Raw genomic sequence first — 25,362 nt, forward strand, 5'->3', positions numbered from 1 at the left:
TCTTTTGTTTCAGTAAACCAATATGGCCAGTAGTCAAGTGAATGAAAACGCTCTATAGGATAAAACACATTACAGCGTAATAATTCTTGGAGAAAATCGTAACTTGATAGCTGGTTCAAACAATTTTCGAGTATCTATTTTTCTAATTTTGAAAAGAGAAAGCACGGACGCTAACCTGGAGTCGCTAACTTTTTTTGGCATTATTTAGGATTCCATTAAGACATCTGGGGTGCTTACCATTACATGGAAAACCCGGAAATTCCAGTTGGAAAATCAACTGGTACGCATCATGCCATTTGGAGTACTCCTGGAGTTACGGGCTTCTGTTCAAAGTGCTGCATTTTTATTTATACTCCTTTTGGTATTTACAGCTGATGTTCATACATTTTGCATGTTATCCATCTTGTGTTAAGACAAACTAAATAATTTCGTATTTATGCCGAAAATTCCCATCCGGGTTGTTTGCATAAATGGTAAGCACTCCTGGACTAGTGGGGTCAGCTTGCTTCACGAAGTTCCCACAGGGAACGGTAGTCATCCACGGGATGACTACTAGTACTTGCTAGCAAGCAAACGCATGCAACACCCCTTCCGTACAGTGTCCTCCAACCTAGTTCCCAGGGTCCTCTCTCTTCCTCTCATTTCCGAGTTGCTTTCATCCTCATTTTGAAAGAGAGGCTAAATTTGTTAATGAGGTTCGAAGAAAGTCAAAAATGGCTTATTTACGAGGTTATAATTAGTTTCTTTAAAGCAAGAATCGTCCATAGCTCGATTAAAATGATACAATATACTTTCTTGGTTTCCTTTTACTGTCGGTCTCTCTTCAAAATGGTTTGGGCTTAGGTTTGTTGACCGCAGGAATCTATTTATGGAGCTCAGGGAAAATTGGCATAATAGCACACTTCTCTTATTTGATCTTTGCAAACTGAGATGATTCCGATAACCTTCGATCTGTTTCTAAATTAGTTAATTTTAATCGCTTGATAAAATGTTAAATGACTTTGCAACGCACTCATATACGTAATAAGAGGTTTGAGTAAGATCGGAACCTAGATCACAGAAATTTCAAACAACAAAATTTAGACTGTGAAAAGCGGCATTTCTCGTTTTCAGCTTCTCATGCATAAAGAGGGCTACACTCTCAACCCCCTCCTCTCCCCCCAACAAGGATTACCCCCGGCCACCCTCATTCCCACAGTCTTCGCCCATTCAAAATGGCGGTTCGTAGAAGACACCTTCTCCAAACCCTCCATTTTGAATATCGCGAAGACCTTGGGAACGAGGTTGGGTCAGGCCATGTCAATACAATAAAGCAATACTGCACATATTATTTGGACAAATCCCTGTCCGTGCCATGTTGAGTAACATTATTGATATAACCTAAAGTTGACAAGAAAATGAATTCATTGGCTCGTAAATTTGAATTCTATTTATTGACAATAAGCCACAGAAAAAGCTTTGCGTAGATCAGTTCTCTCAATCAACTGGTATTTACATGTTACTGGAATTTCATATATGCGCACAAAAATACTGTTTAAAGTGCCATACAGCTGTTAAAATAACGAAGATCACGCAGTGCCAATATGTAAATCATACGATTTGGGGTACCATCTTGTGTTGCCCACGTGTGTCCTGACTTTAGTATTAGGATTTAAATTTAAAACCCGCTCGTCTGGTACCTAAAGCTTCTTTCAGGAGTGTGGAGGAATCCGAAAATGTGACCATACACGTTAAAGCTATTGAGCAGCAGATTTCTAAGCCGCAAACTACTTTTCAATATTTTGCACAATCGTGTTCCAGTCTCAGGGTTCGGCGTACATGTACTTCCTTAACATGAAAGAGTTACAATGTAAAATTAATAAATAAAGCATTAAAGTGACTTTTCTTGGAAACCAGGCTTTTTCTTATGTCAATTTAACTTAGAATAAATGCATGGATTATCTAAGTGTGATTCTACAATTTAAGTGCATTGATTTTTTTTTTCTAACTACAAATGGTAAAAAGTATGTGACAACCTTAGATACAAGTATACATGTACATCAATTGAATAATCATTTACACAGCATAATTATGTCTAGCAAAAAATACATCAACATCGTCTCTTAAATTTATAACAACTCAGCACAAAATCTCGCTTTCGATGACCAAAACACGACTTGCAGGCTACCCGCCAAGTTCGCATTCGGCCAAAAGAATAGCATTATCCAATGAGCATATTTTAATCATGAGAAATATAGGGCCAGCTATTTAAACAGTCTAACTTAGGCCGCGGATTTAGCCAATCAGTGGGCCTTAAAATCTGTTTATAAGTGGTTTATTTTAAGTAGATAAATAGTCTAATTTCTAGTCTGGGATGCAAGCCTTCTTGTTACCGTCAGCAGCAGACAATGTTTAGATATGACTGTTTGCAAAATTGAAAATGGCTTAGAACGTGGTTTTGTTAAACACCGTCTAAACTGTCTTTTAATAACTGACCCATAACGTAGAACAGTGAGTAGGGGAGAAACAAAACGCCGTGTTACTTTCACACCACGGCAAAGTACAAGCTTAGACCTCGCCCAGAGCCCTTCTCTTGGAGTCGGTTGGTGAACAAAACCTTGGCCGCAGCTTAAACAGCAACAGTTAACATGATAACAAGTTAGTCTACTTGTGCTGCAGCTCATGCATGTTCATGTTAGAAATATCACTATATTCTTACTGTATGGTTACATAGAGATAGCGTCAAACGTGTGCATGTCAACCTTAAATAGTACCTCAGGGTACTTCCTTCAGAGAAAACCATCTACTCCTTTATAAACACACTACCCCGTGGCGAGAGCGTATGGCCACTAATGGGAGGCAACATGAGTTTTCTCTACTGATAATTAATTAATAATGAATGCTCGACTACCAGCATACATTAACCTTATAATAAGTGTAACACAAATGATTCTGTTTAATCCTACAGTAAAACTGCTCGTTTCTACGAAGAAGGAAAAATTATGGCATTAACCGTTTTCGATTAAATCCATTACTGGCAAGAGAATCATATACTAAATTACATTATCAAAAACCTACAGAGTATAACAAAAACAATCTTCACAATCCGCTTGCTAGAGAATCAAATTCTTCAACTTTTTTTTTGAAAACTTCTTCAGGGGATTTAACGCTGCATTTTAAATTTCTTGGACTATGAACAATGGCTCTAGCTCTTCATGAGCTGTTGCTAATTGAGAAGGGAAAAAAATGTGCGACAGGGTAACTTGTTTTCCTCTCTCAGTCACACACAATACAAATATTCATTGACTAGAATTGGTCCTTTGAGAGAACCTGATTATTTGGCCTTCGAACATGGGATATAGACTGCTGTGTTCAGTTTTGAGCATTGTTCTTTGAGCCAAACTTTTTCTGGTCTGGCAAAACACTGAAATCCTGAGCGGACCCACTTGGTGGAGTCTAAATTCTAAATTCTCTGCAGCCAAAGTGAGGTTCCTTTCAAACAGTCGTCAAATGTAATAGGGTGTATCTTGTGAGAAACAAGAATGGCATGATCCTCTAGATGCAAGGCCATGAGTAACGGGAGTGCAAGCCCGAGGAGGATACAACTAAGACATAAATCAATTAATTTAAAAATTCCTCTTTCCTGTTGTTGAGTTTGCATCCCTATTACCCATAGCTGCTCGCCAGTGGAAGACTGTTTGGTCATCAAACCTTGCGTCGCGCATAACACTAAACAAAGCTTACAGCTGGCAGCCTGAGTTTTTTCAGGCGATTTTCCATTCGGTCAATGAGCATGCGCAAAAATCAAAAATAAACAAAACAAAACAACATGAGGTGGAATATGGCCTTGTTGCAGTCTAACTGCAGTACTGAACCTGCATGTAGCACCACAACTCAAATGCTAAAAAAAAAAAAACTAATAACTAGCAACCTGACTTTCAGGCCATTTTCCATTGAGTCAATGAGCATGTGCAAAGTAGTTTAGCTCTTAATGCAAAAACAACAACAACAAAGCAAAACAAAATGAGACAGAAGAGGGTCTTGTTGCAGTCTAACTGCAGCTGTCAACCTAGCACCACAACTCAAATCCTCCCTCGCCTTGCTGTCCTCCACCACCCCCTGGTGGGGGGCGTTTCTCAGGGGACATCTCACTGTAATGTGTATCTGTGCCATATCGAGGTGGGGGTGGTTTACCAGATGACTTGTCAAAGGATAAGTCTGCGTAGTTTATTGGTTTCTCTTGGTTGTCCTAAAGGAAATAAAAAACAATGAATTCTAGTTGATTTTTCGAATAAATACACAAAAACTGGAAACTGAACACAAAACTTTGTTCTCAAGACCATGCAACTGACATTGTATGATTTAAAAGCCTCAAGATTTAGCCTTGGTGCCACATTAAAATTCCAAGGGATCTGAATTTAACTGTTGACATCTTTACATCTTTATTCAGAAGAATGCTTTGCTATAAATCACTAAGCTTTCACAATTATGTTTTCAAAATAGTAAGCAAAGATTTATTAGTAACTAACTAGTAACTTATTATTTGCTTTCACAATTTTTCAAAATTATACACTGGAACCCCACCTTACCACCACCTTGTTAATACATGTATGACTACTTTTTTTGTGCTCCAGACGAATTGAAAGTCCACTCATTTCCTTTGTTTTACAACCTTTTTAATCCGACCACCCTGTTACAATGATCACATTTTCACAGCTTGAAGGTGGTCGTACCAAGGATGGTGCCTACCTTTGCCCCGTGCATACGTTCTGCGCATCTCAAGATACTCGGGTTTCCTATGGGTGGGTCGTACTAATACAGAATATTTTTGCGCGGCTTAAAACTACACGGGGAAAGCAGAACTTAGCAAGTGCTCTTGGTATCCCAAAAGAAAATTGGGGGTAACCATGCATTTTTCAGAGATAATTAAGCTTCAATTTTGGAAAAACTGCCATACATAATTACATTGCTTTATATTTTGGTGCTTTTTAGAAATATTGCTGCTTAATTATCTCTGGAAAATGTGTGGTTACCCCCAATTTTCTTTTTGGATTTCAATAGCCCTTGCTAAGGTCTGCTTTTCCTGCATAGTCATAAACCACACAAAAATACTTCTGCATTAGTAGGCACCGTCCTTAACAGGGTTCCACTGTAGTTGGTTTGAGTCACCGCACAGTTTCAACAAGACTTCAAAAATTACAAACACTTTGATGAAAAAAAAAAAAAAGCCACTTTTGATTACACCATAACGAGACATGATTTTCATTACATGACCACAGTAACATGCTATCAACAACAACTACAGTGACAGTGTTGTTACCTGTCTCCTGGGAGCATTGGCTGGAGCATACATTCTGGCCTCAACATAAGCTGGGCTGGCTGTACCTAGCCCCGATGGAGGGGGCTGCCTGTTCCTACAATAAGAAGATACTGTAAGTTGCCATTATTTTACCTTAACATCACCAATTAATTAATTACATTATTTTCTGCCTGGCATAAGTGACTGTTCATACATTGTAAGTCAATGTGCGGAATAAACATTCCCACGTAGAAGCCCAAGAGCAAAGTTATATTCACTCCCAGTGACCTTTCATTAAGGAACCTTTTAACCCCTAATAATTTATCAAATAACAAAATAAATTATCCTACATCTACCTTGTCCGCATACATGTACTTTTCCCATAAACGTACTGGGAGAAGTTATCAAAATATCAAAAATTTCATCTTGGGTGATCATATCCTTAATTCTCATAACCTCAGGGTTTGAAAAAGTATTGATATAATAGGAGAAATTTGATGCTCACCACTGCTAGGGCTTAAAGGGCTACACCAGTCTAATGCCCCATTCACACCAAGACTTAAACACATTTTGATTTAAAAGCTGTTTAGTTAAACAGTTTAAAATTGTTTCCTTCATAAAAGCTTCTTTGGTGTTTTTTGTCGACTACAGATTAGCCCATATTAAACCATAAGTTAAAAGTTTACTTGAATCCTACAATTACATGTACAACCAAAGGTTTAGCTTTCTGTTACCACTTTTAATTTTGTTAAAACTGGTTTAATTAAACTGTTTTGTTGGTGTGAATAACAAATAATCCAAATGATTTAAATTATTTTTAATCAAAAATTATCTTCTTTAGCTTAACCCTTTAATCCCTAAGAGTGCCAATTGGCACATAATGCCATAACTCTTTCAATATTTTTCAGATTTCTATGAATTTTTGACACCAAGATGGTCTTGTGAAGATCTACTCATTAAAAGGATAAAAACTTAACCCCCTCCCATATGTGATATGGTTGACCACCCCCATAACTTTTCAACTTTTTTCCCCTAGAAGTTGTGGGTCTTAAGACATCTGTCACATTAATGAACATGTTGAGAACTGCAAAATAAGCTATAGTTTAGGGGTATACCTAATATACACAAGGATTGGGACGTTTTTGAACTTTTAAATTTTTACGTTTTAAGGCCATTTATCTGAAAGCCATAACTTTTCTCATTCATAATTATATCAGTTTTGAAATACACTCATGAGTAGCTTTAAAATGGTATATCATACATGGACATTGAGTTTATACATGTAGCCTTGGATCTGGAGAAAATGTCGATTTGCCTTAGGGGTTAAAGGGTTAAGCTGGTTCAGAAACCAATTTTAATAACGTTTTACCCTCTCTTATCGAGGAAGCATTCTCACAGCAGTAGATTGTGTATTCTTGGTAACCACTAAGGGTTTTTGGTAAATATTTGATAAGTAGGGACCAAATTTAACTTACAGCACTGTAGTAGAGACTACATGGTAGATTTGCCCTCACCATTTGCCCACAGTCAAAATAGCTGCCTGGGATGAAGCATACATGTATTATGTATGATAGGCAAGTAATGGTCTCTGTGTCCCTTATCTAACTTAAACCCTGTTGCTGTAAGTAAGTACACATTAAGATGCAAATGGTGTATTAAAATGGTACATCAGTGGTGAATCCAGAACTTGACGTAACATAGTGGCCAGTGGGCCTTGAGTTAAAGTACAGTATTTCAGGTGCAGAGAATTAAAAATTGGCCCTCCAGACTTCCTCTCTTAAGGAATAAGGTGGGGACCCAGGGCTCCTTCCCTACACTGCTGGACAGACTACATGTGCATGCACAGTGATGCAAACTGCCACTCCTGTGATCGCTAAACATAATAATATTAAACACTCACATGCGGTATCCATCTGCTTCACTGTATTTTCCTAAAAAAAATACAAAACATTTCAGTCTGAGACTCCTGCACAATCATTTCTCTAAGAGAGTCCTGCACTACAGCCTGTACCCTACATATACTATCTGCCTCCTGGTAGAGGAGGATAATCTGACACTGTTTACATGTTATCCTGGGTGAATTAAGAGCTTTGGATACACCATAAGCAGAACAAAAATTTAAAGTTTCCCTATTTTTTCTCACTCTCCACACACCCTCTTCCCTCTATTTTCCTTAATTAACTCACTTATAGTATTTTGAAATACAGTACATGTATTAAAATTTAATGACAGTTAGATAAGGAAGTTAGGTCTCATAAAACAAATGTGTCAAAATTTGAAAAATTCCACTTTTCCCTGTAATAAGACAGTTACTATAATAAATAAAATTACACTTGTGAGTTCCATCCCTTCCCTTCTGGGTTATCATTCTTAATGTTCAACTTAATAACAAGGTACACTGTATAATTATGTAAGTGTTCAAATGACATGTGCTTTGAAACCCACAGCACCACCTTGGAACATTAAAATTTACAATGCATTCTAATGCAGTACATGTAAATGTACATGTATGTACTTTCCTATGGTGTCAAACTTTCATCTATATTAATTTAATAAAATATGTACAGTGTACTATACAAAAGCAAACCTATTGTATTTAAAGTACAATTTCCTGTGAAGAACGCTAAAAAGCTGGGAAAATCTTCCAGCCAATGTTAAATTACATGTACTTGCAAGAAACTGTTGGGAGCCTTCAAATCAGCTGTCACTGCCCACATTGTCGAGGCCCCGTCATTTTTACATTTCACAGGTCTGTGCATGTACTTTTCACCTACACCCACAAGTTTCATGATACTTCTAGCATGTGCAGGTCTGCACATTAATTTTGCAGTGGTGGTCTCTTGCAAATATCACGTTTAGATTTAAAAACGTTTCTGTTTTGAGGAAGTTTTTTTCAACCATTTGTGACTTCCACCTCAGGTGATCAGCTTACCCTTGGTTGCTCCTCCACTGTTTTTCTTCTTTCTGCAGATGCAGCAAACAAGAATGACGATGGCTATAATCAGCACAAAAGCAATGCAGCCCCCTATGATGCCCCACATTGCGGCATCTGATAGACCTGAATTAGAACGTGCGCCTGCACCAGGGCCTTCCTTTGTTCCAGATGTTGTTTCTCCTGTGGGAGTTGTGGGTGGCGGAGTAGCTAAAAACAGGAGAAAATTAATAGCAAAAAATAATTAAAAATCATTTACTGTGTCAGAATTCAAGTCTGCAGCAAGAGGCTACATGGACATGTGTATCCACAGACTTTTGAAGATACATGTATTTAAGAATCTTTTAAAGACTTTAACCCTGGGGGTAAATTATGCCTTTCTCTCAGTTACACGTACATACAACAATAAGTCAACAAAAATAACCTCTATTTTCCTCATGGTTATTAGAAAGATCAACATAACATTATTACATTCTTGTATTAGTAAAATTTTGTTTAATTTATTTTGAATAATTTTGAGGTAGCATTACAGAATTTATTGAAGTTAAATTAGGATCAAGGAAACATACTTGGATCCAGAACAAGATTACTGTCAACAGAGAACATTCCAAGTCTTCCATCATTCATGTCATCCCGTAGAGGCTGTAATGGATCATTAACATTTTTTTGAAACTGTAGTTGAGCAACAGTCATAACACTACCAGCCCTAAAAAAGAAGCACACAGAAAATAATAATTACTACATGTAGGAACGTTTTGTTTTCCATTGCTACTGTAAACGAAGCAATCCCCCACTGATTTTGTAACAGTTTGAATAATTTGTATTGTAAATGTTTTGGTCTAAACTAGTGCTGAAGTTTGCAAGAGGTAGTGGTGAAAAAAACAAAACAAAACAAAAAAAAAGAAAAAAAAAAAACAAAAAAGAAAAAAGAAAAAGAAAAGAAATTAAAGAGATAATTAAATAACTACACTGAATAGTGTGTTGAAAGTCTATAATAAAAATAATTTTAAACTCCAGATCCCCAGACGGAAGGTTTTTTGTTTTGCATCCCCTTCCCCCTTGGAAATTCTAGTTTAGCTTCATACTTTGCTCCTAAAATTTTAACTTTCAAGACTCCACTTCCCATAGGAATTTTGGATGACCTTCCATGGGGTGGGTATGGATATTTTCTGGAACTGCACAATCACTAAACTAGCCGGACTAATTGAAGCCCAGGATTTTAGATTAGCAGAACCCTCCTTAGTTAGGATGCTAACTAAGCATTGTTACTGTCTTAACAATAGAGTGTTGTTATCATTAATATTGAATGGCAGGGTTTTGTGAATCTGGCCCCTGTCGCCACTAAGGCATGGATAGAAAGATGGTGATAGATATTCAGCCCAAAATTAAACCACTGCAAAATATTCCTTGTTATTTCACTTTCGTAACTTTTTAACGTTTATGGAAAAAAAGGGATCACATACATCACTGTCTCAGTAATGGACATGGTTACCTGAATTCAACAATAGCCACTTCATAAAGCTGTTTTGCAGCATTCTCGGGCCTGCTGTATGGACCTGTGATCTAATGACAACAAATTCAGTTTCATTAAGTCACATATTTACTACATGTACATGTTATACAGTGTATGTACAACATTCGTCAAATGAAAAGGTTTCACATGTAGTTTGCTTGCACATGTAATTTATTAAAGTGACACATGGGATCAAAATTCTTGGAGGGGGGGGGGGAGGGAGAGTAAATCAAGTAATTAATTTGTGCTGGGGATTTAGCTGCTGTCCGTAATAGGGAAGTGTCTGCAAGGCAAGAGTTGACTGTACTTAGATGTTTTCAAACAGACAAAATCAATGGTCTCAATATTGTTGCTCAAGACATACATGTAAACTGTAATGGTTTCAAACTTACTGCTGCAGTCACATTCGACGCTAACTGTTGAAACTCAACAGATGCTCTGTTCCTATAAGGATCCTTAAATTCCAATCCCAAAATTTTAATGCCAACTGTTTTTTGGTCACACTGGTTACTTGGACCTGTCACAAACAAGTGGTGCACAACAATTAAAACAATAAACTCCAAATCACGCACAATATGCCTACATGTCACTGCCCTGAAAAGTGCATACACAGTTTATTAACAGAAACAGGGGCCAGGCTACTGGCACTCACTCAGGGGCCGGCTAAAAATTGGCGGTCACCCAGTCACACATCTTTTCGTCAACTTCCATGAAATTATTTTTAGTTCTGAAGAGGAAAACCACCCAAGGTAGTTTGTGGTCCATTTTGAACTCACATATGCTGATGCATGGCCAACGAGAAGTCATTAATTTCTAGGTGCATTAAAATCTGGGTTTTGTGTTCTTTCGCTTTACATGTGCATGTAAAAGCCCTGTTACATGTAAGTGCCATGGGACGTTTATTCTAGACAAGTGAATGCAGTATTTTTCATTTAAGGGCGGTGGCTAACAATAAAGAAGTATTTTTGTGCCGTTTATGACTATGCGGGAAAAGCAGATCTTAGCAAGGCGTATTGGAATCCAAAAAGAAAATTGGGGGTAACCAAAATATAAAGCAATGTATGGGATTTTTTTTCTAACTTGAAGCTTAATTATCTCTGAAAAATACATAGTTATCCCCAATTTTCTTTTGGGATACCAAGAGCACATGCTCATTCTATTTTCTCCGTATAGTTTTAAACTGTGCAAAAATATTCCTGTATTAGCAGGCACCACCCATAGGAAACCTGAGTATCTTGAGATGCGCAGAAAGTATGCACAGTAACAAAATAGGCACCGTCCTTAAGACTAGAGCAAAAACTGCCTCGAGTGGTGACCAAGCACACTTGGGTTAATTTTTAGCCCTGCCATTTACTCCAAACATGGTACCTGCCTTTGCAGAGATTTAAAACCAGTCTAAACAAGACGCATTTAATGAGTGGTGCCTGGCTTTTCACGACTGAGAACTTCTACCCCAAAATTAATTAAAACCTGGCTACATCTACAGTACCGGACAGAAGAAACCTAAAAGGGAACGCGTTACTGGAAAATTAGGGAACGCAAAGTGGAACGCTTAAAATTACAGCACCGGACAGAAGAAACCTAACAGGGAACGCGTTACTGGAACACTAAGAGAACGCTAGAACGCATTCTCGAGGCCCAAAAAAAAAAAAAAAAAAAAAACCGGTGGAAAGCAGTAAATGATGATGCGTTAAAATGGCGCATGATAATCACGCGCAGCGAAAAAATTATTGAAAAAACACTAAAACAAACCGATAAGTGATCCTTCGTAAATGTCGACACCATATTGTTTCCCGAAATTCATTTGGATAGTTTCTGCTGGCCAACAGTACTGCTTATCTGAGAAAATCGCACAACGATCCACAACGATCGGATCTTGTAAACAAGGTGTGGTTCGATGCGTTGAAGGTGCGTTTGTGGCTTGAATGCTCACTAATCTCCTACTTCAGCTTCATTACTTATTTAAGCTGGCTTCAAACAAGACGAGATGAATTATTTTACATTCAGAAAAACTATTTAGGCTTCAGAACCTCTTGGGAACCGTGCGAAGAGCCTGTTATCCTGATGTATAATGATATATTTTGCCGTACGACAATGCATTTGAAGGTAGACAATCCACTTTGGATGTAATTCGAGATTTATCGCTTCCTAAAAGATTCCGATTTACAGGATTATTAAAACAGGTTGTTGAAGTATTTATTTGAAGAATAGTTTAGCTTGTACCATCGAGCGTGCGAAAAACAGGTAGAACCCAAAGCGCAAAGTAATTAAACAGATCGATTTGCAATAGTTTATCCCACTTCAGGTCCAGCCCGATTTCTTTCGTACAGTACTTGCCTGACACTTCGATGTTTCAATATGCCAGCAGAATAAAGGCAAGTTCAAACGAAAAAGGTTTATTGTTTCCTCCCGTCTGATCTGTTCATCGATGTCATTAATTAAAATGTCGGATGAGAATTTTTTTATTTCGTCCTGTGCGTGGTTAAATTTGTCATGGAGATTCCCTGTTTGATTAAAATGTCGGATAGGAAAAGACTTACATGTAATACTGGTATGGACACGTTTATGTTGTCCCCTTCCCTTATTTCATTGGCTATCTGGAAATCATTCTCTTTGAGTTGATGTAAATTTACAATCCGTTGTCACGCATAAAGCGAGAGTTTGCCTATCTTTCCGACCAACACGAATGTCGTTTTGGGCACTCTAAACTGTGCACAAAAGTGTCAGAAGGAACGCGTTCCTGGAGATAATTAGCTGAACGAGTTCTCTCTAGCGTTCCATTTTAAACTGGAACGCTTGGGGAACGCTAAGGGAACGCAAAGCAGAACGCTTTAAGAACGCATTCAGCGCAGCGTTCTCTGTTAGGTTTCTTCTGTCCGGTACTGTAGCTACAGTACTTACACGTATTACATACACAAACAAATTGGGTCAAATTGTACATGTGCAGTACTAGTATCGTATACAATAATAATATTATTAGTCATGGACTAAATTTGATTTTCACCTATTTTCGCCTTTAAAAGTACAGTGTACATTTGTATATACATGTATATGCATTTACAGCACATCACCATTTTGGTTCTTATGATATTGTAGGTTTGCTGCTATTGGTAAGAAGTCTGGCTAGAAGATTATTTCATGTTTAACTTCAATTGTCAAAAGGCTTGCAAACAAACCCTGCAAAACTCCCCATAACTTATTCAAAGTTACAAATAACAATGCACAGGTCTACATGTAGTATTAAAATCATTCATTCTTCCATGAGCGCTAAATTACAACATTTAAAGATGGTGCCTCCTAATGCAGTTACTAAGTATTTCTCTTTTAATATCGCTATGGGGGAAAAGCAGATCCTTATTGGAATCTAAAATGCAAATTAAAGTGCCTATCACCCTTAAACAGTTTTAATGGATTTCGAAAATTTATGCATGTCTAAGACGCTTTGAGAAGAAATAAATCGTATTCCATGTTTCGTTTTGTTTTTATCAGACGACAAAATCGCCCAAAATAGGCCGTTTTCCGCCATATTCAGGGTCCGAAATTGCGCTTTCCTGGTCGCCGATGCGACTAAAAATTTTGCACTGGCGACCAGAATTTCACAACTAGTCGCCAGCGGGCGATTAACTATTTCATGCCACGATCATTATACAAACAATAACTTTGATTTTCAGCCAAATCGATAAAAATAAATTCAAAGCCGCCCGCCAATTGGTCACTTACTTTTTACCTTTCCACTGCTTTTGAAGTATAAAACCGATTTTCCTGTTATTATAAATCTATCACAACGCTTCACAGCTTGAGCAGTGCGAAGCTTTGCCGCCATGTTTTTTGAACGAGAAATGCTGCACGGTTGTGGCCTGGTGCGAACAACATGGCGATCCGTTGATCGTCTTGACAGAACGCAAAAGGAAAGATCGTTTACGGTTTTAAACATAGAGCAAAGAACCAGCCGGCAGTTTTTTTTTAAATCGGGTATATTTCTTCTCCAAAAGGTAGAGACAAGAGAAGGTATTAAGTTGACTTAAAACATTTAGCAGTCTTATAAAACTGCGTATATAGCCGGCATTCGATTCATTCGTCATGGTTTTTCAGTGGTACAAGTAGGTGTATAAATCGCCATTGCGGCCCCAAAAGCGTTCTCTTCGTTCTAATTCTTAAAAGAAAAATTGGCGACCAGAATTTTCCATCTGGCAACCAAAAAATTTGGTTTGTGTTTCGCTTCGAAAAAAAGATTTTACTGACACTTTTTTTTCTGCTTTTTGGCGACCACATTTTTCCATATGGCGACTGAAAAAAAAATTTCAGTCGCCACTTGGCGCCTGCCTAAAAAAGTTAATTTCGGACCCTGATATTGAATACAAAAAGGAGCAGTTGAGAGACTGGGTTCTAACAAGCTTGTGACGTCGACCCGGTATCTCAGCCACAGAGCATTTGCTCATTTGTCACTACATTCTCTGTACTGAACTTGGAATGTGCCAGGAAGGTATGTGGTAGGTGAATATGCTGCCTTCTCATTTATGTAGAAGGTTATAGTTCTGCACGCTATACTGTTCGATAATGATGAAGCAAGGAAATGCAGAAAGAAATAGATCGATTTCATGAAACAAAAGCGGGCTAACCCGGAAAATCGTCAATATGCTCCAAGCACTTCACGAACGACGACTTCATGCGTCGATTCTGATTTACTGTAACAAGCCAATCCTCTCAAGACTGAAACGAGATGATATTGGTGTTAATGTGATGCCAACTGCCCATGCTAAAGCGGTGACCACAAGTCCAGGTGTATTGATTTAAACCATTACCAAACATCGCCGCAAACGAGCGGTAAGAAATGTTTCCATGTTTTTATTTAAGCTTATAGCGAAAACAAACCTACTGAAATAGAAAACTTATGTTAATTTATAATTGGTCTAGACTCACAAGAATGCGAAGAGGCGAATGGAGTCTCTTACTTCTGAGACTGCTGTCTGTTGGTGAGCGGATGAAGGGCCACAGTGACATGATAAAGCTAGTTCTTTTTCTTTCTCAATTCCTCGTCTATAAATTTGGGAGTAGCCTTTCCAAGAGGAACAGATCATTTTTTTTAAAAAAGCTTCAGTCTTGAATTTGTCTGTGAAGAACAAGGTAAAGAGTCAATCGAACTGCTCAAAAGGTCGGCTTTTCTTACCTGGAAATCAAGATATTTTGAAAAATAACACACGCAACGGCTTTCCAGACGTTGTGTGGTTTTACTTCTCTTACTACCAGACCAATTTCAGCAAAAAAACAATTTAAAAATGGTACAAATATCAACTGAACAAGCAAGCTTATATTTACGCCACGAAAAATGTCTCCTCAGCTGTCCGCATGTTGCCGCGAAGTAAAATTTGATGTGGTGGTTTCGTTGACAAAAAGCAAGCCTCTTGTTCATAGGAAAAGTCTTGCTTATTTACACTTATATCTTCTCCTCACAAGCGACCAAGTAAACCTCGTGGCGAAAGGACTTAAATTCATTCCAACAACCGTGACAAATGATAATCTAATTAGACGCCAACTCTTGCAAGACTTTAATGACTTTGCAAGAAGAATGCGCCTCCAATACATATTCCACGGGAAAAACGAAGAACCTCATCCTTTCCACGTTAAGTCTAACTGGGAACCACCAGTACAACCATCGGTTGCTTTGTCACTATTTATAAAATATTATAAATAGTGACAGGCCTGCACGACTCTCACGTGCGTGTTTTAGCCGTTTTTAGAGTTTTGCTCTCACGAGTATATCCTTGAGAGACCTACCTCTTTTGTATGAAATTAGAGGAGATTCCTTGTAAATTTCTCTGAGCAATGGTTGTCGTTCTATTAAATGCCAGTTTTCCATTAGTATTTGTTTCAAGTTTGTAACTGATGGGTGGTATTGCGTGACAAAAGGCAAGATTCTCTTGTCTGTGTGAGGTTTTTGTTGAAGGCCGCATGTTTTCTATTTTCAAAAATCACTTCTGAGAGAGTTCTCTGCACTAGATTTTTTGGATAGCCCCTCTCGATAAGTCGTGATTCGAAATGTTTGATTTTTTCTTCAAATGTTGCTTTTGTTGAGTTTGTCCGGAGAAGTCTGAGGGCCTCTCCTTTGATGAAACCTCTTTTTACTCCTGATGGGTGACACGAGGAGAAATGCGTATACTGGAATGTCTCAGTAGCTTTGTAGTGAGTGCGTACATCGAGCACTGATTCGGTAATGAATCTGTTGCCTTTATAAATAAACCACAGTGTCCAGGAATGTAATTTTCGTTTCAGAAATTTCAGCCGTGAATTTGATGGTAGGGTGGTGATTGTTGGCTTGTTCAATGAACTGTTGTAACTCCTCTCTGCTGATATCCCAGAGGGAGAAGATATAAGTGCTTATTTAAACGAAGCCGTAACTAAACAAACTTAAGCCCTCAATTTCACGCATTGCATAGCTCTCGAAGAAATCTACAGTGCTAGAGAAAGAATCAAAAAACAAATAGCAACGATCAGAGACACAACATCTTGCCACATGACAAAAACAAATGGCCGGGCCCCGCAATACAAAAACTGTAAGTTAAACTGATGTAATTACACAGTTGAATCCTAACAAAGATAACAACAATAGCGGTCGCTTTCGCAGGTTAAAGATTATCACATGGTTCAATCCTAACTAGAAGTTGTACTGTCACTGGACCGCGAACTGAAACGAGCCAAACTAGATCTAAATACTAGTAAAATGAAATGGCATAAGAACAACAGAGGCTAAACAGAAACAAGAGGTGAAATAAACAGGCGCTAAACGCAGAACTCTAAACCCAAAATGTTCTTTGAGATCAAATACAAAACATGCTACAGGTTTTGTTCTATGATTATCATACAAATCCTTCAAATCGTCATGCCAACCCGCTGTAAACATACAAGAAGCTAAATTGATTAAAATACTGAAACATGCGAGTAGGAGTTGTGTAGGCCTTTCATTCCTATTTTACGTGCTTGATCGTCGCGTCAATTACGTAGCCAGGGTTGTAGTTAAATTCAGAATCATCTGAGTTGTAGCTTTTCTCGGATTCGGTGTCAGTGTTCGGCTTTTGGGCTAAAAAATCGGCCAGAAACCCCAAACAGCTCGCGTAGAATTCACTCCGACTCACTACTGTTTTGTTGTGTGCTTGTTATCGAGATACCGGGTCGACGTCACAACTCACTAGTGCCAGTCCTTTAATGGCGCAGTTTTAACTTTGGAAATTGTGATTTCGATTGCGTTTTAAAGTGCTACTATGACGAAATTCGCGTCTTTCAAATCTAAGCCATTTGAAAACATAAACAAGTAGTCTGTACGAGAAGAAGAATGCTGTTTACTATTTTCAAATATCTCTTTTTGTTCCAGAGATATTCCAGTTTTTAAAATATTCAAATTAGCCAAGTGATGACGTCATAATATCAACCAAATTTTAATCAAATATTATGAAAAAAGATATCTCAGCCAATGTGTATCAGAAATGCTTGATTCTTTGCAGTGACATTGTTCTAGGTGCGCTCCACAATATGAGCTTATCAATTTTGTTACCATGGCAACATACTGGGTTCCAGTCCTCCCTGATACTTAAGGCTTTGTTGGCCGCAGTTGGCGTTCTGTTTTGATATTTGCCAATGGGGCCCTATCTGCATAATCCAGCAAGCGTATAAATATGTTAGGTCGAGTTCGTGGCCTTGTTAAATGTTTTTCAAGCTGAAAATCACTAAAATATTGAAATCAGGTTGGAGGAGACTGGAAAAGAGTTAGTTGCCATGGGAACCGAATTTTTTATAGCTGTAGGTGTATTGCCTTTAGAACTATTAGCCTACCAGGTTTCAATGGTCTCTGATGTAAATTGACTGAGATAGCTCTATTTATATGCTTGATGTTATATTGAGTTGATACTATGACGTCATCAGTCCTCTCATTTACATATTTTACACATTTTTCAAAGTTAAATATCTCCGGAACCAATGCAGATATTTAGAAACGGTAAACGGCGTTTTTAATTTTTCCTAGAATTCTATGTAATAAAACTTAAAATTCAAGAGGTAAAAATTTGATCACAGTAGCACTTTAAAAATCGAGAATAACTTCAAATCTCATTATTTTGCTTGTTTTGGCTTACTTTCTATGTCTACTTTTGAGAATGAAAGGAATTGGGTAGGGGTGATAGGCACTTTAAGTGTGTTAAACCATTTAAGCCACAAATTGAATATTATTTGAAAATGCTGTAAAAAACACAATGCATGGCAATTTTGTCCAAACTGAAGCTTGGTTTTATGTACAGTCATGTATCTTACCCAGGGCTAATTTTCTTTTTGGATTCCAACAACTCTTGCTGAGATCTGCTTTTCTCATGTTACAATAAACCATGCAAAAATATATGTTTTAGTAGGTACTATCCTTAAGAAACCCAAGTCTCTCAGATCATCCTGGGATGCGCAAAATGTAATGCGCGGTAGAAAAAAGAGGGCACTATATCTTAAATGACACTTCCTCTATATAAAAATTTATAAATTTTGTGAATACTTACATCTCACATTAACTAGAGCAAGACTGGAGGCAATGCCATAACTGTTATTAGCAGTACATCTGTATGATCCGACATCCTCTTTCTGTACATTAACAAGATGCAGCCTGTAACCAGTGGCATTGACTAACTGATTAGCCTTTGTGGCACCTTCTCTTGTCCAGGTAATGTTTGGTAGGGGGTCACCGGAAGCACTGCACGTCAGTGTCAAATTCTGTCCTGCGTCAACTCGGGAAGTCCTTGCTGGTGGCTCAGTTATTCTTGGAGGAACTAACAAATGTTAAATAATAACAAAAAAGAGAGGTCTCATAAAAAAAATACAAACAAACAAAAATAAATAAATAAATAATTGAGCCTATTCATCTGAAATGTGCACAGTGTAAAAACATAGGCCACTTGGAACAACAGCCACTAAATAAACAAAAATCTTTGTATGCCTTGAACCAAAGCCCAAACTTGCACTTAAAAAGCCCTGATTTTCACTCATGAAATTTTTATGGGAAGAAGCAACTTTTAAAACTGTCTCTATTGAATGGCCACGCTCTATGATTTCATCCGCAAACTCAAAAGTGGGACCATTTTACATCACGTGAGAAGATGATTTTGGGGTGCGTCAGTGCATCGCATTACCATTTGAAGTGTTTATATTATCTACAATAAATAAACCTCAAATGGCCAAAAATCCATGTTTCATAATCCCCTTACCCAAAAACCAAGTAAAAAGGCATCTTATTACAAAAGCATAATAAAATCAGGGTGCCTTTGTTGCTGTTAACAAAAGGGTTTGAATTTTCCAAACCTGAGTGCAACGATCCGTTAATTGTGAATTGTAACCCAATGTAAGCACAAGCTATATTATTGATGGCAAATGCCGAGATCTTCCAATTCGGCAAAACACTAATCTGGCCATGACTCATCCGCAAAAGTTCACCGACATAACTTTATATTGTATGCGGTGAGCCATTCATTTTGACATTCAAATATTCAACACAAAGAAAGCTGACACAAAACTCGATATTTAGATGTGGCAGTGAATACTTATGCAAATCATGCGATGACTCATCGCCGCCGAATACTACGAATTTCAAACGCAAAAACGCAGTATTCGATAACTTTGTCATTTTGTAACGTTATCAATACTTTCTTGATGACAGCTAATTTATCCGCACAGCAAGTTTTGACAGTATGTGAAAAAGTTAGCGTGAATGTTAAGTCTTACAATTAAACTGAAAATGACGCGCTGGAAAGCACAATATCATTCGAGATAATTGGTTTCGCAAGCCCCAACAGTTACTCACCGCAAATATCTTTCTTTTGGTCGGTTTCATTCAGTGTCAAACGTTCCTTGCGGTAAAGAACTGTAGATTTTACTACACAATCCCAAATATTTCATTCAGTGACACCTTTAGAGAACCAAATTTTTCGAATTACTGAAATTTGCATGTTCTCGCAGTTGAAATCACAACTTCTTGTTGGCGAATTACTGTAGTTGCTCAAAAACCAAGGCGTTTACTGACTAATGATCTATGTTGTGTTTGAAACCTGCTTTTACACTTTGACCGAGGCCTATCAATTACAGAGATCGTAGCATTCAACAAAGGCTTGAAAGCTTCCGTCGTGTATGAAAAATAGACAGTAAGAAACCTACACACTTTCCTCAGAACCCACACATGAACCAAGTGAAAAATTAACGGTTTCGGGATCATCGAGAACTTGCAATCAAAAAATGACACAGAGCATATTTCAAGCTAAACGACTAAACAAAAATTGAGAAGACTTAAAGCTAAGTGATAAAATACAGGTAAAATTGAAGCGTAAGATAGTCAGGGAAATGTTTGTTTTAGCTCCCAAAATGACTGTTTAGAGGCAAGGAAAAACTTATTGTAAGCACCAAAGTAAAACAAAACAGTGTTTTTTGAATTCGGAATAATCTTCACTTACCATATACTTTAACAACTACAGTGGATTCAACTGTTATAGGGTTTTCATTTATAGAATATGTGACTTGGATAATGTATTGGTATTCCTTGTTGTTGTCCACGTTTAATATTACCAGCCGCGAGGGAGGCTCCGCTTTATAGTGTCTATTGAAATCGGTGTTCAGTGGGTAAACGAACCCAGCCTTTAGCCTCGATGCAATTAGAACATTGTTTCCTCCGCTGAGCTCCGCTCTCCTGAAATAGACCGCCACAAGATCTTCGCCAGAATCAAGTCCGAATGTCCAAGTAAGTCTCACATTCTTGTTGTTTACTCCATCTTCTATCACATTAGTTGGTTTGTCGGGCTGTTTGGTCCAACTAAAAGCCTCTGAAATAGAAAATGATCAGAATACCAACATCAGCTAGGTTTTCTTCACACTAAAAGGCAACATAAACTTACAATAACAGAAGCTTTTCGTCATTCGAATTCGACAAAGTTCTCGATTGTTTACCAGATCGTTGCAGTGACGCGAAAATCAGAGCGATCGCTACATACAACCGCACAATACTGCCAAAAGATGCATCCATCTTGTTTGAAGAACTGAAAGTGATATTAGACTTCCCCGAACGTCAAATTCAACTGAGGAACGTTCACCAACGAGGAATGTTCGTTATATTTGCTGAATGATATCACCCGAGGGACGCCAGGAAATATTCATTTAGATCCTAGTCTTCCCGCGATACATTCCCGCTGTGAAAGACTGGGATAGATTTTTCCTGTGTGAGCGGCGACCCCAATGTTTGCAATTGCAATGCCCGTTTTACCAAAATCAGCATCAGCGATGCATGGATTAAATAAAACATCTTGTAACATACAAAGTAATTCAAAAAGCTAGTATTTCCTGAATCCTGGGCAATATTTCAGTTAGGTTGAGACCAGCCGGAGGTAGCCATTTTGCTTTCAGTAAGCCTCATTAGGTATGCATGACCATAGTTACGCGGGGCAGTTTCGTGTGAGCTAACACAGTTAAATCTGCCAGGATTCTTTTACCACAAAATTTAAGTTGCCGAAAATTTTTGGGAACTAAATCTTGCTTCCGAATTTATAATTACTAGCGCGCTGTTGTTGGCTTTCACTGAAATACAAGCTTGCCTTTTCTGCACTTTTAAGTATTTACCCCTCCGAAAATAAAAGAGTATTAGGTTTTTCGGCGTTGCGAAAGTTTGGGTGACGTACGCTAATCAAAGACCTAAAATTCTAATTTTTCTTCACAATTTAATTGGAATTTCTAAGTCGTGCTGAATGTCATTTTTTCCGAACACTGATATCAGATTGCGATCGAAATGAACCAATGGTTAATTGCCCCTGACTAACCTTCACTTGAAAGGCTAAGTGTATGATAACGGAAACTCGGCACGGCTACTTCGACCGTGGATGAAGAGTAAAATGAAATGATGATATACATGATAGGTAAAATAATAAGAACTGTGATTCTTAAAAATTGAATCAATGTATGATGCAATTTTAATTATCTGATTGGGTTACCGGCAAAATACAATAGGTGGATCAGGGGTGGGGAAGGAAATCGGCTTAGCTGCAGGTTTTGTTGCGAACAATGCCAGGATGCTAAGCGGGTTACTTTGAATGACTCGTATGTCATGCAGGAAGAGCTTCTGCTCACCTCTGTAGTTTTAATCATTGTTTTCTAAAGCTTCATTTCAAGGAATTTTACTCATGACTCTTTCAATTTGTTCTATGACGAAATGAAGTGATAATTGTAGCCTCTTTTGATTGAATAGCGCCTTCGTTTGTGTGTTGGAGACAAACTGAACGTTAATGGAATCAAGCATTTTTGAATTCCTTTAAAACGCATACCGCAATGGGCGGAAAAAGCTGGAGATTTCTTCTAAACCAGTATTTTTTCAGGTGTTCCCTAATTCAATTTACACAAAGAAAAATCTGACTGCACCGCCGCCAAGCCGAGATGCCAATTGACAACACGCTAGTCGGAACACCGGCCCTTGGAAGTTTGGAACGTAGTTCACTATATGTAGCCCACTAAAACACCAGGCTCCAGTTGTTCAAAAGCCAGATAACTATCCTGTGGATAAGTCACTATCAGACAGTTTAAATCTGTGCAAAATTTCAGTATTTCCTCTTGTACAATCGAATATGCACACTCCAACCGCAGTTAAGTTTGAAAGTGTACAAAAACCTTGACAACGTTTAACGTGAAGTATATTTTAGACCTCGTATAGTGTCTTATCCAGCGGAAAAAGTTATCTGGCCTTTGAACAACTGGGGCCACATGGACAGCCCAGTGAAGTCCTTAGCTGAATACCAACTTAAAAAGGAAATTCCGCGTGCCAGACACAAGAAGACCATCATAAGATTATAGGCTTGCGCGCTCAGTCGTAGAAAAAAGAGTCTAAGAAAAAAAGAGATTTTATATGGATAATTCCTCAATTACCGAACAAACCTGCATTTTATTTAAGAATCACCGAGGGACAATGATTTCAATAAAGAAAAACTAGGATGAGAATTTCTTCTTCTTTTTTATAATTAAATGCTTTATTAACAATTAAACACACTGAACGTTACATGTTTTAGTCACAAGGCAATAGGCCATTCCGAGTTGCTGTGAACCTCATTATAAAAGAGCTAGCGAGACTAAGTGCAAAACATTTATATTAGTTTTAATTGCATATGAATGAAAACTTATTTTTATGACAAAAACTTTGCAATTAGCCTCGCTTTCATAATGAGGTTCAAACAACTCGGAAATGGTCTATTACGTCATTACACAAAAGTTACTGATAATTTATCTTACAAGATCTGGGGAGAGATCTTTTACAGATCCTACGTACACTTGCAGCGTCTTGGTTTGCGGTCCCTTGCTTACTGTTTACTTTTATGTTTATCTTTTTTTGAACATCGGTCTGGCAATGTACCTGTGAAGGAAAGTTATGCTTTTCTCATTTAACTTATTGCGACAGCGACACGATATTTGATTTCTTTAGTTCATTGTTCGTAGTCATGCGCTATGACGTGGACGGATGCCTGAATTTGGGTCCATCCGAAATCGGCAACCACGTGCCTTTGGTAGACCACTCGACTCGCGTTGAAATTGTTCTACTTTTTGCTGTGCTACACCGTGCTGACGAGAGCCAGCCAGCTCGAAACAGCTGTCCATGGTTGCCGCATTCTGTTGCGTGATTCTCGGTTTGGTCTCTATCATGTTAAGCGCAGTCCGATCAGCCTTGCGGAAATTTGAGTCACGTAGCATATATTCGTTGGAAGCTATTAGGTTTGCGGTTTTCCTCAATTTTTTTCCTCGGCAGTTTTCTATGGTGTATAATATTTTTTATATAAAAAGCTGAATTCTACGTGTATTATGATTGGTTCTTACTAATGATCTATTGGAGGACAGACGCGTAGATGACGTCACCATAACCAATAAAACAATAGATTCCATGTTGCCCTGCGTCTGTTCAGTAATAGATCACAGATGACGTCAAAATGTGGTAAGAACAAAAAAGTGGTGCACGAGGCGCAGCAAAGTGTGTCACTGATCCTCTTACCACAATTTTATGTCTTCGGTGATCAATTACTGAACAGATGCACGACAGCATCAAATTTATTTGTTTCATATAACAAAGAAGCATAATTTGTTAATGGTGACGTCATCTATGCGTCTGTCCTCCGATAGATCATGAGTGAGAACCAATCAAAATGCGCGTAGAATTCAGCTTATAATATAAAAAAAATTATAAACCATAGAAAACTGCCGTCGATTTGGTTTTTACAATAACATGGAAAAAGTACCAGCGGAATTGGCTTTAAGTTCCGTTGAGAAAACGCGTGCGTTACATCTGACGTCATTTTTGTTGTCTGTACTCTTATAGACAATAGCTACGTGCCAATCAGCGCACGGGAATTTTGACAGTTATTGTAAAATTCGATGTGGTCCTCGGATCCACTCCTACTGAGATCACAATTAATTCGGTCAGTACATTTTAAGATCGCTCTGCTTTGGGAAAATAAAACTTTTTCTTTGCTTGATCATTAATTTTTCTAGTTCATGCAGATCTCAGGTTGCACTGGAGAGCTACCTACATCGTGAAGACACGATAACGTCTATGAAGCCCTACTTAATTACATTCTATATCTGGCCCCAGTTGTTCAAAGAGTGGGATAACTATATAGGGCATAAATCGCTATCCATCAGATAAAATGTACTCCAACCAAAACATTTTATTCGCTGGATAAAGTTACCCGTTCTTTGAACAACTGGGGCCTGAAGTTCGCTTATGATATCCTCCAGTACCATGCAAGAAAAGTTTCATTTCACTACGTTTTACGGCTCTCTAACGTATTAGCTTGGTTGAGAAGTGTCACAAGGGAACTTGTCTGCCACTGTAAATGTCAAGATCCCACTTTAACCTTCAAAAGCAAATAAAATGACTGTCAAGCTAAAAGAAAGCAAAAAAGTCACCAAGCTATTGTTAAAAATAATAACCATCTATGTTTTCATGCAAACTATAACCCTTGAGGCAGAGCTGCATAAACCTGGTCATTATAAAAATGTACACATTTTCAGGACAAGAAGAACTATTCTCATTCAATGTGAGTCTATGCCGCAAGGTACAACACTAACTCAAACATTTTTCATGTGACCATTTCCAGAAATTGCACCATAGGGTAACCCTTTAAGTGAAAAGCTAAGTGCTCTGCATTAGCATAGTAATTCATAGATGTTTTGACTGACAGCGATGGGGCGTAAGTCGACACATTCCAAAACAGAAAACGACAACGCACTTATCACACACTATCCTTCCCGTGCTCCCTTTATCGTTTCAATCAACGAGGACGTCAGTTGACAACGGCGAGCGCATTAAGAATGCCCATATATAGTCGAAATAGACTCGCGTGCAGACTATTGCGCCCGCTCTCGTGTCCTCAAATGACGTTTCCGTTCTGTTGTTAAAATCAGCCCTATGTTGTTTCTCGCAATTCCGCTAGCAAATCTTGCGAACCAACATTGAGAGGCCAGGAAGAGTGACGAGATCTGTGAGAAGAAATATGACTAAAGCCCCATTCACACCAACAATTAAACCAGGTTTAACAAAATGAAAATTAGTAACAGAAACCTGAACCATTGGCTTTGACATAGGATTCAAGTAAAGCAGTT

The 25,362-nt window shown here is 38.1% G+C and overlaps 1 protein-coding gene across 3 annotated transcripts in view; it reads right to left on the reverse strand.

Moving 5' to 3' along the window:
* Window positions 1–1,414: 1,414 nt before the first annotated feature.
* The window catches only part of LOC146457911 (uncharacterized), a 49,641-nt gene continuing 25,693 nt past the window's right edge, over window positions 1,415–25,362 (reverse strand). Inside the window, exons 1-10 of one of the 3 annotated variants that reach the window (XM_085091440.1) lie at window positions 20,683–20,866; window positions 20,193–20,558; window positions 18,255–18,521; window positions 10,116–10,240; window positions 9,703–9,773; window positions 8,780–8,916; window positions 8,211–8,420; window positions 7,179–7,209; window positions 5,300–5,393; window positions 1,415–4,228 (exon numbers count right to left, since the gene is read on the reverse strand). In XM_085091440.1, coding sequence (XP_084947566.1) covers window positions 4,049–4,228; window positions 5,300–5,393; window positions 7,179–7,209; window positions 8,211–8,420; window positions 8,780–8,916; window positions 9,703–9,773; window positions 10,116–10,240; window positions 18,255–18,521; window positions 20,193–20,558; window positions 20,683–20,758 — 1,557 coding nt within the window. In that variant the 5' untranslated portion in view covers window positions 20,759–20,866 and the 3' untranslated portion in view covers window positions 1,415–4,048. Of the gene's footprint in view, window positions 4,229–5,299; window positions 5,394–7,178; window positions 7,210–8,210; window positions 8,421–8,779; window positions 8,917–9,702; window positions 9,774–10,115; window positions 10,241–18,254; window positions 18,522–20,192; window positions 20,559–20,682; window positions 20,867–25,362 lie in introns of those variants that run through there. The other 2 variants (XM_085091441.1, XM_085091437.1) reach the window with 2 other exon arrangements.

Source organism: Pavona decussata, unplaced genomic scaffold (assembly GCF_977016875.1).
Source record: "Pavona decussata unplaced genomic scaffold, jaPavDecu1.1 SCAFFOLD_236, whole genome shotgun sequence".
Classification (NCBI taxonomy): domain Eukaryota; kingdom Metazoa; phylum Cnidaria; class Anthozoa; order Scleractinia; family Agariciidae; genus Pavona; species Pavona decussata.